This window comes from Schistosoma haematobium, chromosome 3 (genome assembly GCF_000699445.3).
Source record: "Schistosoma haematobium chromosome 3, whole genome shotgun sequence".
Taxonomy (NCBI): Eukaryota; Metazoa; Platyhelminthes; class Trematoda; order Strigeidida; family Schistosomatidae; genus Schistosoma; species Schistosoma haematobium.
The window spans coordinates 2468936-2488968 of NC_067198.1; the positions used below are offsets into that span (position 1 = coordinate 2468936).

General features: G+C 35.3%; 1 protein-coding gene across 1 annotated transcript in view; it reads left to right on the forward strand.

Moving 5' to 3' along the window:
* Nucleotides 1–17682, forward strand: part of MS3_00004793 (uncharacterized protein) — a 28097-nt gene extending 10415 nt beyond the window's left edge. Inside the window, exons 2-3 of the mRNA XM_051212761.1 lie at nucleotides 11536–11915; nucleotides 16911–17682. Of these exons, the coding sequence (XP_051068674.1) occupies nucleotides 11548–11915; nucleotides 16911–16929 (387 nt within the window). The 5' untranslated portion in view covers nucleotides 11536–11547 and the 3' untranslated portion in view covers nucleotides 16930–17682. The remainder of the gene's footprint in view (nucleotides 1–11535; nucleotides 11916–16910) is intronic.
* Nucleotides 17683–20033: the final 2351 nt, after the last annotated feature.

Sequence of the window (20033 nt, forward strand, 5' to 3'; positions counted from 1 at the left end):
ACTCAAAACAACTTTCAACCAATATCAAAGTGAGAATCTTCAATACGAACGTCAAGGCAATTCTACTGTATGGAGCTGAAACTTGGAGAACTACAACAACCACAATCAAGAAAGTACAAGTATTTATAAATAGCTGTCTACGCAAGATACTCAACATCCGTTGGCCGGATACCATCAGCAATAGCCTTCTGTGGGAGAGAACAAACCAACTTCCAGCTGAAGAGGAAATTAGGAAAAGACGATGGAAATGGATAGGACATACATTACGCAAATCGTCAAACTGCATCACGAGGCAAGCCCTAACTTGGAACCCTGAAGGGAAGCGAAAAAGAGGAAGGCCAAAGAACACATTACGTCGGATAATAGAAGCAGATATGAAAAGGATGAATTACAACTGGAAGGAGCTGGAAAGGATTGCCCAGGACAGGGTTGGATGGAGAATGCTGGTGAGCGACCTATGCTCCTTCACGAGGAGTAACAGGTGTAAGTAAGTAAGTAAGTAAGTATGATCGTAATAAGTTTATTACTGTCCCTTTTTGAATACATAAATCCAGTTTAAGTTTTTTTTATCTCTATCGCTTCATCAAAACAGAGAGCAGTTGTACTTCATTGTCTACTGATCATTTTAAAAGCATTCGGAATGTCAATGATATGCCCAGTGTCAAATAAATGCCAAGCTATTGCACTACTGAAAGTCGTAATCCCTCACAGCCTCAATTTTTTTTAGAACATGCTCAATTATTATTTAACTAAGATTAAACTACAATAATAACATATATCAAATATATTTTCAATTTCAACAGTTGAGATCATGAGTCAATTGAAGCTAGACCATCATATGCTCACTAGTAACGATCTCCATGAAGTATTTCCTGGAGTTCTAGTGAGAAACAGTGATCAGTGAAGTTTAACCGAGTGTGTTGTGAAATAGTAATTCACTGATAACATTGGTGAATGTGTCGCTCAATTTCGTGGATTAGTTGAAGTTAGACATTAATACCGTTGGATTCCAATGGGCTCAGTGGTCTAGTTGGTTAAGCACCTGGTGTGAGACTGATTGGCTCTGAGTACGAATCTCGCGAGGCGAGATCGTTGATGCGCACTGCTGAGGAGTCCCACAATAGGAGGAAATAGCCGCCCAGTGCTTCCAGGTTTTCCATGGTGGTCTAGCTTCAATTAACTCATGATCTCAACTGTTGAAATGACTACAATCTCTACAAAAACCCCTTCTGACAATTTCAATTGTTTATTTTCATCTATTCCCTCCCTCCCTCCTTCCCCCTCCCCCCACTGCCTTATTTAACCGAATCTTTATATTCCAGTTCATTTATTTATTTTTGTTTGTTTTCATGTTTCTACATGGTGATTAATTATAGTAATTATATTGATTCAACTAATAATTAACTTATTTGTTTAAACCAATTAATGAATATAGAAGAAAGTGTATAAACAGCTAAATAGATAAACATTGAATTCTTTTTTAGGAGAAAATTTCTTTTTTTTTAATGTTTCATGAATTAAAAAACAAAAACGGGATAATAAACCTGTGAAATCAAATAAAACTATTTGTTGATAAGTAAAGATAGTTAGTGATTAACAATGGAATCCAGTTTGATGAATGTTTCGTCTTATTTGAGACTTATCAGATGAATGTACTTACATCTCAGAGTTGATGTTCATTCTAAGACTCGAACTGAATAACGTTCGTTTCAAATGTCATCACGTTATCCACTTAACTACTGAGTCCTGATAACCAATTTTTTTGTGTAATGGAATGAAGTTTAAATTCATTTGTTATTGTTTGCTTGAATCTTCACATTGTTATTTATGACTGTAATTGATCAGTCTCTTATTGACATATGTGCATTCAGTGCGTATTGCCTCAATATAGCCTTAATTCGGAAGCATTATAAACAAAGATGGATAGTAGATAGTAGTGGAATCCACGACATGTGTTTCGTCTTATTTGAGACTCATCAGCTGAATGTAAATTCATCTTACAGATGATGTTCACTTTGAAACTTGAACTCAGTACCATTCACTTCAAACTCTATCACGTTATTCACTTAGCTATTGAATTCTGATAATCACTAGCTTGTGCAATAGAAAGATTCAAGTAAACAATATCCAGTGAAATTATTCCCTGAAAAAGTTTCTAATTTTAAATAATTTTCATTATAAAAGAAACCTAGAAGTATTGGATAACTATTTCGTCTTAGTATAGAACTTCTCAGTAATGTACATCCACGATTCTAAGTTTTCTATGGTAGCTTTAATCAATTCATGAATTCAACTATAGAAATTATAAACTCCTCCTCCTTCATTGAGGTTGATCGTATCGCTTTGATTCTTGTTTCATATTATTGCTGACAATCTCACTAGTTAGACAAAACAAACAAAATTGAAAAAATGTTGAGTGGAAGTGCCTGTTTTGCAATATCTCCTGAACGGTTGATCGTATCGCTCTGAAACCTGTTTCATATTATTGCTGACAATATTGAAACATTCGATTAGGGAATATTGAAGATTTACTTCAAAGTAACATCATAATATTGTATCGTTGTTTTCAATATATATTGTAGAAAGAATAACGTTTCTATGCAATGAATACAATGTATATAGAGTTTTAAAATACTTCTTGGGTATTAACAAAAGTTAACATTTTCCAAATTTGAAAATGATGCTTGTGACAAACAGAAATCCATTAAGATATCATTGAAGATCAAGAAGAATTAATTAACTTCTATGTATACATCTAGTAACTCAATGAAGACAATGGTGAATAGTGGCGCAATTTCGTAGATTGGCTGAAGTCGTTAGATGCTGGCCGGCTCAGTGATCCAGATGTCAAGCGTTAGCGCGCGAGACTAATAGGTTTTGGGTTCGAATCACAGGGGGTGGGACTGTAGACGCGCACTGATCACGAGTCCCACAGTTGAACGAAACGGCTGTCAAGTGCTTACGGATTTTTCATGGTGATCTCGCTTCAATTTATTCATGATGTCAACTGTTAAATTACTGTAGTATCCACGAAACCCCTTTCTGACATATATATATATATATATATATATGCCGACCAGTCAGACAGACAGAATATAGAACCTGGACCATATGTAGTTCGCTTCAAGTTTTCCTCTCATATTATTATAACGAGATTAAACTGTCTCGTGATTTCCAAAGGAATTCGGCTTTCATCGTGAGACGAAGAAGTCTTTCTAACGCCCAGGGCATCGTTTAAATAGTTTAAATCATTTTTCCTGGCTAGCGTTTCTTAGCGAGTCAGCTTTTTACACTTCTATTCCTTTATTTGGGCTCGGGACTGGGAGCAGTCTCAGAGGGTCTCCTGATAGAAAGCATCAAACTGCGTCATAAGGCAAGCCCTCACATGGAATTCTCAATGTCAGAGGAGAAGAGGAAGATCAAAGAACACATTACACCGAGAAATAGAGATAGACATGAGAATTGAAGGCCCAGGACAGAGTTTGTCGGAGAATACTGATCGGTGACCTATACTCCACTGGGAGTAACAGGCGAAAAGAAGTAATACGCGGTACAGTCAGACAGTCACGGAATTATGTATAGATATATGCATAGGCTTATTCAAAGATTAATTTATTCCACTTTTATTCACTTAAAGAACTAAAGTTTCGCTGACTGATTTGAATTAGTATAAACTTTAAATGATTAATAACAAATGACCTAATTTTCAACGATAAAATGATTCGTTCACCCTATTTCTACATAACACTTTTTAATTGTACACCATTGAAATGAGTAAAACTCATATCATTTTGTACTTATTCAATGATTGTGAGAATAGTAATGTAATGATTATAATCTTTTAAGAATGATGATTATTGTTTATGACATGAATAATAATACTACTGAAATATAAATATACTACTACCAATTACATCTTTATGAGTAGTATCATGTTAAAGTGAAGTATTTAGCTCTAATCTATTTAGTTCATACATATTCATACATACAAAGTATCAACTCTTGCCCATAACTTCAAATTAAGCGCTAATTTATTTACTTTACATATATATACTACTGATGACATCTTTATGAGTAGTATCATGTCAAAGTGAAGTATTTAGTTCTAATCCATTTAGTTCATACATATTAATCTTTCAAATAACTTCAAATTAAGCGCTAATTTATTTGATTTACATTGAAACATTGAAACTTCACCAGACTCTTATATAAAGGTTATTATATTTAAACAAATTGACCTATAAAAGTATATATATATATATATATATATAACTAGGAATAGGTTCACATCTAAATTGCTCTTCATAATTGTAACTTAAAAGAAAAAACAAACAATGGAATATCATTATTAATTAGAAATAACAAGGCAGTTTATGCATATTATACCTCGGTCTTTTTACTTTCAACATCAGTTCATTGTATGCTATTAACATTTGTGCTTTAAGTGTTTTAAAAGGGTACTATGTAATGGCTCTATATCTTGATTTGAATAATAATCTGGTATTGGTAAGACTGTAATTTATGGATGACATTTGAGTAACTCTGAAAAAAAGTGCTTGAGAATGTTCATCTACCTAATAGGGTTGAATAAGGGTTATAAACTAGTATGGAAGAATAGAGATTATGATTGATAGTTGATAGTGAAGGTGAAGAATTAGATTTAAGGTTTTTTAATCACCAACTGACATTAGCTATAATGCTTAAATTGTATTTAGAAAAATGGATGAATTAATTTTGCGCCAAAATTTAACTTCTGTTCTCTTAGATCTGATTAGTTTGTTCATAAATTATAGCCTTGCTATATTGTATGATGGATTGTTATTGAAATAGACATATCACTGATACTTGTATATAATCATTGACTTAAATCGCTTTAGTGAATAAGGGAATTAAAGTAAGTCAAATACGGGAATAAAGTTTTGAATATGGGTATTTTGTACAATCGTTGACTAGAACAAACAATTAGGGAGATGTAGAGAAGGAAGCGAAGAAGAGAGAGCGAAGCGAAACGGAATGACACTCAGTGGAGAGGTCGTGTGAACCAACTTAATTTGGAGTCACACAAGAATAACTTACAGACATGTGATGAGTGAGGTAAGAAATGCACACAAATTACTTACTTACGCCTATTACTCCGCATAGAGTAGCATAGGCCACCCACCAGCACTCACCATCCAACCCTGTCCTGGGCAATCCTTTCCATCTCCTTCCTTTTCATATCCCCTTCTCTTTCTCAAAGTAATGTGTTATGTGGCCTTCCTCATTTCCGCTTCCCTTCAGGATACCAAGTTGGGACTTGCCTCGTGATGCAGTTTGATGAGTTCCGTAATGTATGTCCTATTCATTTTCATCGTCTTTTTCTAATTTCCACTTTAGCTGGAAGCTAGTTTGTTCTCTCCCAGAGAAGGCTGTTGCTGATGGTATCCGGCAAATAGATGTTGAATATCTTGCGTAGACAACTATTTATCAAATAAAAAACGTTAGCTTGCTAAAAAGAACGCTAACACACAACTTGCGCTTGCATAGAAACAGTCAAAGTTGTTAAGCAAATAATAAACAAGACGAAAATGTTATTCAAGGAGAATGAGTAAATTGGCTTTCCAGGAATCTAGAATAAGCTATCTGGGCTTAACATAACAACTGACACTATAACTTTGATTTTGAAATCTTAGAAAAAAATTGCGAAATAATACAGTTAGCACACACTGACTGTCAACTACTGATAGTGTTTACAGACTGACCAAGTTGGAATAACCAATTTAGTTATTAGTACGTAATTACAAAGTTCTTCCATAAAATGTGAAAACCATACATTAAGCTATTCATTTCCAAATCCTCCATCAATTGTCTCAAACTTTATCGTTTCTTCATTGTTATTACAACTAATCTGTTGACATTTTACTTCTCTTCAATTCGATCTGCTCAACCTTCTGCTGCAGTGCACTTCACTTCTGATTAGTGTTACATACTACTTATGTCTGTTGACATAAGTAGTATGTCTCACGTGTGAACGCTTGACCTATAGACCACTGAGCCGAAATCCAACGGTGTTAATGTCTAACTTCAATCAACCGATGATCTTACACAACCCTTCATCCATTGTCTGTGATGGATAACTGTCTCCAGCCGACACGGATTGGACTGTATTAGTCACGGTTTCTTATTAGAATTCCAGGAAACACATCTTGAAGATGGTCACTAGTGAGCTAATGATTATTATTATTATTATTATTATTATTAAAATGAGGGTTTGTAGAGATTGTAGTAATCTTCATAGTCAAATTAATGAATCGAGATAAGTTAGACCACCATCAGTTTCTAGCTCAGTGGTCTAGAGGTTGAGTGTTCGAGAGCGAGACCGTAGGTCTCGGGTTCAAGTTCCGCGTGGGGGATCCAGAATGCTCACTGCTGAGGAGTTCTATATCAAGACGGAATGGATCTCCGGTAATTTCAGGTTTTTCAATTTGATCTAGCTTAGATCAGCTCATGAATCTAACTATTAAAATTACTACAATCTCCACAAATTTTCAGTCTAAAATAAATTACAATATTTGAAATCATGAGTCAATTGAAGCTAGACCATCATGGAAAACCTGAAAGCACTGGACGGCCGTTTTGTCCTAATATAGGACTCCTAAGCAGTGCGCGTCCACGATCCCGCATGTGGAACTCGGAAACAAGACCTACAGTGTCGCTCTAAAACACTTCACCTCCAGACCACTGAGCCGGCCGTCATCCAACGGTGTTAATATCTAACTTCGACCAATTCACGAAATTGCGCCACCATACACCATTGTCTTCAATGAGCTGACATCTCCCAACAGATCTGGTTGAACTTCACTGGTCACAATTTCTCACTACAACTCCAAGAAATGCTTCATGAAATCAGTCACTAGTGAATAGATGATTATTATCAGAAGGGGTTTTGTGAAGATTTTAGTAAAATATATTTGACAAATATGATAAGCTCGTGTATACATATACATATATAGGTCATACTTTAGTAATTATGGCTTTATCAGTTTAATATACGTAATAACAATAGATTACCAAACTAATTTACATAACATATTTGAACTGAAAATGTCAACATTCATAAATTAAGGTTGATTATAACAAAATTTGTTCCTTATGAATCTATTTGTAATAAGAAAAAAAAGAAATTAATCTCAATCATTGAAATCTAAATCATTCCAACATTTCATCTAGTTAACATCTCTGAACTTCTTGATTAAGATCATGAATTAATGAATGTTAGACTATTATTGAAAACTTGAAAGTAATTGAAGGCTGTTTCGTCTTAGGGTGGGATTCTTCAGTAGTGTGCATCCACGATTCCGCATGCGCGCGAACGTTTAACTTCTAAACCTCTGAAATTCATCAAATCAAATCTACACTAAATCTTGATTTAATCATATTTAATTGTTGAGTTTAGGAAATAGGATAACATAAGTTATGAAGATGTGAATCATGGGAAAAGTTCATAAAGTGAAAATCAATGAATGTGTGTGTATGTGTGTGGAAGTATGTGTAACTTGATGTTAATAATGGTCAATGTTCAGTGAATGAGATAGAATTCCTACAGTTGAAGAATATATGGAATTCAAAACAACTATCAACCAACATCACAGTCAGAATCTTCAATACGAACATGAGTACAATTCTGTTGTACGGAGCTGAAGCTTCGAGAACTTCCACAACCATCATCGAAATCTACAGGTATTTATGAACAATTATCTACACAAAATACTGAATATCCGTTGACCGGATACCATTAGAAACAGGTCACTGTGGGAGAGAACAAATCAACTTCCAGATGAAGGGCAAATTAGTGATAGACGATGGAAGTGGATAGGACACACATTTCAGAAATCATCAAACTTTATCACAAAGCAAGAGCTTACCTGAAATCTTGAAAGAAAAGGGAAAAGAGGAAGATCAAAGAACACACTGCATCGGGAATTGGAAGCCGATATGGAAAGGATGAATAGCAATTAGAAAGAACTTGAAAGGATTGTTGAGGACAGAGTTGAATGTAGAATGCTGGTGAGTGACTTATGCTCCTTCACGAGGGGTAACAAGCGTAAGTAAGTAAGTCTTATCGACGGTTGAGAAAAAACACGAAACCAATAGTTGTGCAATGACTAGACAATACCTGTAATAGTGTACACAATTTTAGTTTTTATAACTCAGAATTCAATAACTGTGAGTGTACTGGAGAATTAAATGTACAACGTTTTACCTTCAACTACATTTAATAATGAATTGTGTAATTCTTACTCAAATTGTACTGAACAACAACTTAGTTACGGTAAAATCATTCATTAAATACATCATATGCATATCTTCCTTGAGTTGTTCTTTACGTATTCCATCATTCTCCTAATCCTTTTGTTATTCCGATCGTTCTTTGTTTCGCTTTCTGCTCTCTTTATTTCAATCTTTCTCTAATAAGTATTCAAATTCTAAGTCCTGTTACATACTACTTATATCTATCCATATAAGCAGCATACACCACAAAACCAACACCTCGATTAACAATCAGTATTTAGTCTTTTTTTAAGCGTAAACCACTACATCAGACAAAGTGGACGCCCTTTTCATCTACGCCTGTATGAACATCAATAAACGGTCAAACGCTATGACATTATCTCTCTTATATCAATGCACGTGAACTACTGCGGATACACATTCGACTGGAAAAATGTGGGAATCTTGGATAGAGGCAATTATATCAGCAATTAACAAGTACACTGAAATCGATACAATTTATCAACTAATCTAGAGAAAATATGGACGAAAAATCAAAGCAATGAGAGATACAACCAAAGCAAAGAAGTAAACAATGACATATTTAATGTCAACAAGAATCAATCAACATCGAGGTTTATAGGATAAGCTGTTAGCCATATGTGGAGAAATTTGAACATTTCACTTCTACCTGAAGTTTGTGCTAATGATGTCGTTGAGAAAAATGACGAAAACTCCACAACCAAACTATCCAGCTCAGAGAACAAAACTCAATCAAGGACTAGTTATGTAATTTAGATGCTACAATTGCATAACGGCTATATTTTCAGGCTTCTTTTTCAACATTATGAATATATAATTAATCTATGCTTTAATAGAAGTGGAAGGTATATACAAATAATTATCTTGAGTGACATGTATGCACCGTCACTTACTTACGCCTGTTACCTTCGATGGAGAATAGGTCGCCGACCAGCATTCACTAACCCACTGTGTCCTAGTCCTTCCTTTCTACTTCTATCCAATTGTTTTTCATTCTTCCCATACCTGTCTCTATTTCACGGCGTAATGTGTTCTTTGATCTTCCGCCTCTCCTTTGGCTTTGAGGGTTCCAGGTGAGGACTTGTCTTGTGACGCAGTTAGGTGCTTTCCTCAATGTGTATCCTATCCACTTCCAGCGTTTCTTCTTGATTTCTTCCTCCTCTGGAATCTGGTTTGTTCTTTCCCATAGTAGGTTGTTACTGATAGTGTCTGATCAACGGATCTGAAGTATTTTGCATAGACAATTGTTATTAAACACTTGTATGTTCTGGATGATGGCGTTCGTAGTTCTACGATTTTCCACGCCATACAGTAGAACTGTGTTGACATTCGTATTGAAAATTCTGAACTTGGTGTTGTTTGATAGAGAGTTGTCTTGAGTTCCAAATGTTCTTCAATTGTAGATATTCTGCTCTTGCTTTGTCGATTTACGCCTTCACATTAGCATCAGATCCACAGTGCTCAATTTATCCATTGTATTTTCTAACTTCTCGTTCTTTTGTTTTTTTATTGAAAGTGCTAACTATGACAATAAATTATGTTAGAAAACATTAGTGAATAAGAAAAATTGTAATTCTATGGAATACATCCAGTATATAAATTATTATCATTATAAAGTTGTGGAGATAGACGAGCTTTGATTGAAATTTAGATGGTAGTTGGAGGTAGTCAACAGGAAACCCTGGACCCGGGTTTCGTGCTACTTGGCACTCGTCAGCAAGGTGTACCTGTAATCTTGAGGGAACTTAAGCTCCCTGGCGGATTCAATCTCGTGTCACCCAGCCTCACAGTCAGAGACGTTACCACTGAGCTATCCGAGCCGTGACTAACCTCCTGTAGGACTGAGATGTAATCACAATTGATTGATCACTGGGTGGTGATCAATGTCATGCTTGTCTAGTCACGGCTCGGATAGCTCAGTGGTAACGTCTCTGACTGTGAAGCTGGGTGACACGAGATTGAATCCGCCAGGGAGCTTAAGTTCCCTCAAGATTACAGGTACACTTTGTTGACGAGTGCCAAGTAGCACGAAACCCGGGTCCAGGGTTTCCTGTTGACTACCTCCAACTACCATCTAAATCTCAATACATAGTGCCCGCAGTGTCGAGTCACCTAGACTGGTGGCCACATTGCAACATGATCGATAGCATTCGATCTGCACTAATAAGGACTAGACAAGCATGACATTGATCACCACCCAGTGATCAATCAATTGTGAGTTTTGATTAAAATCATGAATCGATCAATTTTAGACTACCATTGAAAACCCGGAAATACTGGATAGCTGTTTCGTCTTAGTATGAAGTGCGCATCCACGACTCCACACACGAGATTTGAACTCAGGACCTTCTATCTTGTTCGCGAATGCTTAACCTCTAGATCACTGATCTGGTTGGCATCCAGCGGTAATAATGTCTAATTTATTCTTGTAGCTTATATTGAATTAAACCGAATTACATTGTAAGCAAGGACGGATGGGGGCTAGCAGATGAATCTAGCACGCATTCCACCTCATTCTATTTGTGATTTTGTAACAACATCGAGGCAATCCTCACAGGATGTCAATAAGAGACTGATCAATTGCAGTGCTAAGTATCAATAGGAAAATTCAAACAAACAATACCATGTGAATTTAAACTCCATACCATTACACAAGCAAGTTGCTATTAGGACTCAATAGCTAAGTGAATAATGCGATGGTGCTTGAAGTGAACAGTATTGGGTTCAGGTCCCTGAGTGAACATCAATTATGGGATGTAGGTACATCCAGCTAACCAGTCCCAAATAACACTATATGTCACGCATCCTGGATTCCACTGCTAGCCACCATCCATCCAAGCTTATAATGCTTGTGACATATGGCAATATCGAAGCAATTTGTATCCCATCCACATATACCAACAAAAGATTGATCAATTTTGAACCCTGAACATCAATGGATACATTCAAACAAACAATACCAAGTGAATGTAAACTTCACGCTATTCCACAAGCAAGTGGCTATTAGGACTCGATAGCTAAGTGAATGACGTGATAGCGTTTGAAACGAACGGTACTGGATTAGAGTCCCACAGTGAACATCAACTATAGGATATAGGTACATCCATCTGACAAGTCCACTGCTAGCCATTATCCATTTATCAAACAAACAGTACAAACTAGATCAGATATTGATTATATTTCAATTCAATGAATTTATACTACTTATAAATTATTATCTATATTTTTTTTAAATTTTTTTAGTTACTAAGGAAAATGTTTTCTTCAAATAGTATCCAACCCATCAAATTTCATTCAATTTATATTCACTTAGTAACAATATTAATTTTGATTCATTATATCTATGAAATTAATGGACAACAATATGATTCATATAAATGGAAAACTATTCATGATAATCGTGATGATGAGGATACAACATATTTACCATTGAATAGAATGACTATTAATTCTTTATTACATCATAATGATCATGATCATAATAATAATGGAAGAAAAATCATTAAAACAAGAGCAATCGAGATTGCACCACCAGAAAGACCATTTATATTTGAAACTCCTGAAGCACTTAGAACATATTTACATAAATTAAATGAATATTTTGCAATTATAGGACGTCCTAGGTAATGATGTTCTTATTATTGTGTTATTATTATTATCAGTAGTAGTATTGGGTTTGTGGAGATGATTAAGTTTTTTTCTGATTGAGATCATGAACTCATTGATGTTAGACCACTGTTGGATACTTGGAAGCACTGGACAGGTGTTTCGTTCTAATGTGAAACTTCTCAGCAGTGTACATCCATGATCCTGCTCGAACCCAGGGCTTTCGGTCTTGCACTCAAACGCTTAACCTTTAGAGTCTCCGAATGCCCTGGCATGGTCGGAGGTGGAGAGAGTCAGATCTCCTTTCCCAAGTGGAAACGGAAATGTTCTAAATTGAATACCGCTGAACATTTTTGAACATGTTGTAAAACTATTTTTGAGATTTCTTCTTGAAATTGAATCTTTATTAGAAACTGTCATACATCTAATCAATTCTGGAGAAGTACTTAGTGTTAAAGTGTTTTATGCAATCAATTATTTATCATTAACCGTTGAATTAGAAAACAGTTATTCTCATTAGTTCAACTCTATAATAAAGGTCTTCTTAAATTAATAAAGATTTTACCTTCTTACGGTAAATCACTTGTAATTTGTACCTTTTATAAATTCAAACCAAATGAGAATGGAAATAATTGCCCGCAAATGCCCTGGTATGGCCGAAGAGTGGGGAGAGTTAACTCTCCCTCTCCAAATGCACTCGCATGGCCACTGACACAGAGATATCCTACTCACAGCATTCTCGTGACACGGGTGTTGTTTATGAAGGTCAGAGGATGAAAAGCGAATGTCTGGCGCTTTACCCGAGTTGGTGGATATAGAGAGCTCACCAAGTGGGGTTGGAAAACTCTGACTGCAAACCAATGGTGTACATAGGCTGGCTCAACGATTCTAAATAAACAAATGGCGTATGAATCAGTTATTGGTGACCGACTACTATGAGACTGCATCCCCTTACGTTATTCCACTGCTTTTTGGATTAGACCTTTAGGTCAAAGACTCGGGATGTGACCCCCTAAGAAAACCGCCTGCTTCGGTTATTGCACCGGGTCAATGCCACAGCCCACACACAAATCAAGTGATTTGTGTGGCGGCATGTATTCGGTGTCCCTTTGTAACAATATTTACGTTCAAATAAAATAAATAGAAGACAACCTTTAGACCACTGAGCCGGCATCTAACGGTGTTAATGTCTAACCGAAACCAATTCACAAAATTGTGCGACCATGTTTCATTATACTGAGGTAGATACCTGTCTCAAATCAATGAAATATCTTTGATAATGGACAATTCTCATATAAAGGCTTTAATACTTTTAAATCAACAGTTCACGTTAGATGATATCAAATTCGACCTTATCTGTAAAGTTGCCATGTAGAATGACTATATTCTCGGAAGAAGGCACAAGATTAAGTTCATCCTAATCAAAATCACTAGAAGTCTAAAGCACTAATTTGAAATATATCTTGACCAAACAATCAACGGCTTTTATCGAATATATATATGGTTAGATAGACAGACAGATAGATAGATGCTTTAATTCACAACTACAACATGTGGTTCCATTTACTTCCGTACATTCGATTTTCCCAGAATAGTCATGATCATTACCTTCATTGTAAATAAAATGAACCATTTTCATTTAATTTCGTCACTAAATGGGTTCTTTGAATTCGTATTTCTTAACTACATAGGTTGCTTTTATGATGAGACTCAGAAATAACTACTTACTATCTAGTATTCCTATTTAAACTACAGATTTTTCATTGCTTCCCTTTCAGGTAGGAGGATAATTCTAAGAATTCTATATTATTTCTTCGAAAGCATTGTACTACTTTTAGAATAGGTAGTAGTATAAAATCTGCCACATAAACTACCGTGTATCAATAAGAGAGGTTTCTTGCTTTTCTATATGATAACTACAACACTAGATAATTATCACTATCATGTTCAAAAGAATAAAGTTTTGTGTTCATTCATGTGTACGAACCAATAACATGTGCTCACTGGTGACTAGCTTTGTGAGGGAATTCTCGAAGTTCTGGTGAGAAGCCGTGACCAGTGGAGCTAATCCATGTCGGGTAGAGACAGGTGTCTACCTCAGAACAATGGAAGTTGGTCGCTCAATTTCGTGGATTGTTTGATGTTAGACACTATCACCATTGGATGCCGGCTCAGTGGTTCAGTAGGTTAAGAGTTGGCTCGCGAGACTGAAGCCCCTGGGTTCGAATCCCGCGAGCGTGATCGTGGATGCGTACTGCTGAGGAGTCCCACAATAGAACGAAACGGCCGTCCAGTGCTTCCAGGTTTCCAAAGGTGGTCTAACATCAGTCGGTTCATGATCTCAATCAAAAAAACTTAATAATCTCCACAACCCCTATACTAGTAACAGACATGACTTAGTTATTAAGATAGATGATGATTAAATTGCATGACTGTTGGCAACTATCAGAATATCCGAAATTTCTTAAACATACGGAATTGGTTCACAAATCACTATCACATAATTCTGTACTTTGAAAGACTCATTGATTGTCTATTTAGCTTACAGACTTTTGTTTACGGCCTCTGCAATATTTTTTAGAAACCAGAAATTTATTGGACTAAATTGTAACTTTCAAGTCTCGTTAACAAGAATGAACTTCCCAAAACGTATACGTTGGGAGTGTAGATATCACAAACTATCGAAAACGGTTGTCGTTTTCTACATCATGTATTGGTACTATTTAGTCGAAGTTAATTGACTAAAAACTCCTCCTGGAGCCCCTATGGGGCTACTTCAGGTTCAAAAAACGGATAAAGGAGGAGGGTTGTGCATGGGGTTAGCGACGCCATCCCATAGAAAACTAACTCGCTAAAAAAAATCTAACGTGAAAAAAATAATTCAAACCATTTAAACTCTGTCCTGGGAATTAGAAGGTCTTCATTTAGAAGAGTTATGACGCCTCATGGTGAAAGCGGAGTTCCTTCGGAAGTCACGAAGCTAATTCCCCCTCTGACTAACAGAGCAACCATTATGTTAGATATATGGAATGCTCGTACAATGTGGCAGACCGGAAGAGTCTTCCAAATTGCTGCAAAATTTGAATAAAAGAAGGTCATCTGAAATCTTGTATACTTATTTTAGATACAACACTAGGATTGGAGACGTAATTAACATGGATTAATGTTATAAATAGAAAATTACATCTATGGATTGCATAACATTACTACTTGTATTGTTGATGATAAATGAACCCATTACACTACTTATGATGTAACAATGACATAATATTCCAAAATCGCGAAGAATGTATGGTTATTCAAGTGTTTTTAAGCACGCATGGAGTACTCAAAGAAAAGGAATAGTTGAATAGTAGTAATTTAATGACTGAATTCATGAATCAATTAAAGCTAAGCCATCATAGAAAACCTGGAAGGATTGGACGTCCATTTTGTCTTAATGTGAGACTCCTCAACAAGTTACTTTATTATGAGGCTCTACTATTATTAATCCATGATAACTAGATGCAGTCTCGTAGTTGCTGGTGGCTGACGATTGGTTCATACACCATTTGTTTTCTTAGAATCCTTGAGCCAACCTATGTACACTATTGGTTTGCAGTAAGAGTTATCCAACTCCTCTAGGTGCGTCCTCCATATCCACCAACTTGTTTAAAGCGCCAGACAATCACTTTTCGTCCTCTCAGTTTCGTAAACAACACCCGTGTCACGAGAATGCAGTGAGTAGGACATCTCTATGTCAGTGATTGTGTGTACGTGGTCATGTGAGAGCATTTGGAGAGGGAGAGTTAACTCTCCCCACTCTTCGGTCATACCAGGGCATTTGGGTACGATAGTAATCATTTCATGTGCATTTACATAGAGATATTATGATGTGATGAACAAAAGCATATTCATCGCTAATCTCTGATATCGTTCTGCTATAAACTAAATAATAAGTCAATGAAGTAGTCACTGATAGTCAAGACAACTGATAAATTTCATTAAAATTATGGATCCATCTAAGTTAGATCAGCATAAATTAGCTCTATTCGCAAACTGAGCTTAAAGTGATGGTTTTTGTTATTTTGTATTATGTCATGATTACTAAGGAATAATTGGGTAAAAAAATACAATGAAAACTAGCCACTTAATGCTTTCTAGTTTTCTACTGTACTTCTTCAGTTTAATAGGTGGTTAGATACTGTTATGATAATGTTCACTTTGTTCATATATCACGCGTTTGCACACGATAGTGAAGAGCACGCGATTGAATACAAAGTACAGGTTCGTGGATGCGCACAGCTAAGGAGTCCCATACCAGGACGAAACAGCTATCCAATGTTTCCGGGTGTTCAATGATAACGTAACACGTATCCATTCATGATATCAAACTAAACTCAACAGACTTCATAAACTAGGGAATTTTTCAGAGTGTCTAGTGATATGTCGAATAAATTGTCTACTGTCATCTTATAATAAGGATCAAAACTCAAGATTGATGAAATTTTATTTAACTTCGACTCTCTGGCATGTTTTTTTATTACGTGGATTAAACGTTTTCAGATCACAGTTGTCTACTCATGCTCTAATTATACTTGGAAAATACTAACCTTATCCCTATAAGTAAAGATAGTTGGTAGGTAACAGTAGAATCCAGGATAGACGTTTCAAGCGAATGATACAGGGTTCAAGTCCAACAGTGGATATCTAGCTGATCAGTCTCAAATAGAACAAACGGAGTATCTCACATTCCACAATTAGCCATCATCCATCCAAGTTTATTATACTCGTCACTTATGTCAATATCGAGGTAATCCACACACACACACACACACAGGATGTACAAATGTCAACAAGAGACTGATCAATTACGATTCTCAATATCGATGTATAGTAGCTTCAAATAAACCATACCGAATGAATAGAATCTAATCATAATGTAAACTATATAAAATCAATTTCATATCACCATTCAATATAAATTACTCTACTTTTATTTCTTCTAATAATTTCAATATTCTAAATTTTAGATTTGGTCGAAGAAGATGATGATCATGATCATAACGATGGTAATAATGATCATTATCATCATCATAATAATAATAATGATTATGATCATGATAATTTAACTAATTTACAATCATACAATGCATTCCTATGTCTTCTTTATGTCATTGTTTATTCATTTCATTCATACATTTAACTTAAACTACACACTACACTATACTATGCTACACTCATACCCACACCCACACTCATACTCACACACACACGTACACAGTTATACCCACATATATCATCTATCTACATACAAATGAACAATAATACAGAAACTATTTATAAGAATCTAATTGAATGTGGGCTGTTAGTGATGTGTTGTATGTGTTAGTATCCATATATGATTTGATTTAACTGAATAGTTAACTCTTATTAACTATTATTGTCTAATTCTTACTATTCAACTAAATGAAATAATACATATATTTATTTATTTATTGTGAATCATTAAAAAAAGAAAAAGAAAAAAGAAAAAGAAAAAAGAAAACTATATTGATTATTTGTGATGCAAGAAAAAAAATTAAAAAAATTTCGAGAAAAAAGAGCATAAATTTCATTGTCTTTTGTTGTTGTTGTTTAGATTGATTTCGAACATTATAGAAGATTATCATCGATAAGTGAACACATGACAATTGAGAATGGAGGGTTGTCTAATCTGTACAGTTAGTAGTTATTTCTGTCGCTTTCTTGCTCTCTCCCTCTCTCTCTCTCTCTCTCACTAGTTCACTCACTCTTCCTACCCCCTCTCTCTCTTTTGGACCATAGATACATACATAATACTAATGTGTAATAGAATGAATCAATAAAACTATAACATTTACTTCTAAATCAATAGTTTAAGAGAAAATAAGATGTGTGTATGTTTGTTTTTTTTTTGGAGGGAGTTTTGTTTTTGACAAATGTAATTCAAATATCATCTTTTTTTGATTGAGATAATGAACTGATTGATGTTAGACCACCATTGAAAACTTGGAAGCACTGGACAACCGTTTTGTCCTTTTATAGGACTCCTCATCAGTACGCATCCACGATCCTGCTTGCGGGATTCGAACCCAGGGCTTTCAGTCTCACGTGCGCGAACGCTTAACCTAATGGACCATTAAGTAGGCTGGGATCCGACAGTGTTAATGTCTAGCCTCAACCAATCCACGAAGTTGCGCGACCATCATCCATTGTACTGAGGTAGACACCTGTTTCTGCCCGACATGGATTAACTCCATTGGTCACAGCTTCTCACCAGAACGTCGAGAATTTTCTCACAAAGCTAGTCACTAGTGAGCACATGGTAATTATCAGTTTAGGTATTGTGGAGGATGAAAAGCTTTTTTTGTTGATTGAAATCATGAACCGATTGATGTTTTCATTGATGAATTCAATGAATCAAAAATATAAAAAGGGATACGGAATATGTAACTTATGAAATAGTTCATCTACTTGAATGTTGATCGTTCTGTATGAATTATAAAACATGTGTAAAATAAAAAAATATTTAATTAAGATCATGAATCAATCAATATTAGATCATTATTAAAAGCCTAAATGTACTAGATGGCTATTTCATTTTAATATGGAACTCCTAAAGGGACTCGAATCCATAATGTTTAGTTTGGCACACAAACATTTAACAACTAGACAATGAGGTTAATGTTTATCTTCAACTTACACGATCTTTTTTGATTATTTTCAATGTGTAACTCCTTTACAACAGATTCGATTGAACTTCACTGGTCACAACATCTTACCTAACGAAGCTAGTCACTAGTGCAGCAACAGCAATTTGGAAGACTCTTCCGGTCTCCTACATTGTTTGAGCATTCCATGTACCTAAATTAATGGTTGCTCTGTTAGTCAGAAAGGGGCATCGGCCTTGTAACTTCCGAAGGAACTCCGCTTTCACCATGAAGCGTCATAGCTCTTCTAAATGAAGATCTTCTAATTCCCAGGACAGAGTTTAAATGGTTTGAATTATTTTTTCCTCGTTAGCGTTTTTTAGCGAGTTAGTTTTCTATGGGATGGCGTCGCTAACCTCATGCCCAATTCTCCTCCTTTTTCACGGCTTGGGACTGGCAGTAGCCCCGGGGAGGGACTCCAGGTGGGGTCACTAGTGAGCATATGTTAATTTTTAGTATGGTGTTGTAAAGATTGTTACCATTGATCGATTAAAGATTTCCACAATCACATATTGATAGAAAATAGGTCTTAGTAATTAATTTAACCAACTTACTATTTATAAGAAGTTACATGAAATTATTGTTTGAATCACTGTTAAGTTTTAGTCGTCTAGGTTGCTAATCCTTGTATGTTGCTTAATTAAATTCATCAGAAATAATATAGTGGAATAATTAAATGAAAGAAGATGTATTTAAGTAATTATGTAGTAAACAAGGATATAGGCAGGGACGAAGAAGTGAATTTTAATACAACATTGTAGAATATCTTGGTAAATCTACGATCCATACAGTAAATACTTCATTTCTAAACTATTCATCAGTTGTCTTAAACTGGATTGTTCCTTCCTTCGTTCTTACACTAATTACTCTCTATTCCCATTTTTTTCTATTCGATCTTGTTAATCTTTTACAGTCAGGCATTTCATTTTCGATTAGTGGATGATCCCTACTACTTATATCTGTCGACATCAGTAGTAAACATCACAGTAAATGATGTATATGATACTTAAAATATGTGATATTATTCAAACTGAATTTTCACTTTATCTAACTATTCTGTCTATATTACAACATATTACATCACTTACTCTACAGTATTCTGAGAATTCAAACATCATAATCTTGACAACTGTCATCATCGTATCTCATTCATAAACAATTAATAGTGGACCTCGGCGTCTACAGGACAAGCTGTGAATCACATGTGTAGTAATTCGAACACTTCACTTCTACTTGATTTTTGTGCTGATGATGTCGTTCAGAAGAACGATGAAAGATCCACGAGTAAATCATCCAACTCAGAGAACGAAACTCCATCAAAAACATCCATATGAGCTACATATTTCTTTTCACCATCTTAATTAATAATAAATCGTTCATTAGACATCATATGGAACAGGTTAAGAAAAGTAAAGTAATTTAGAT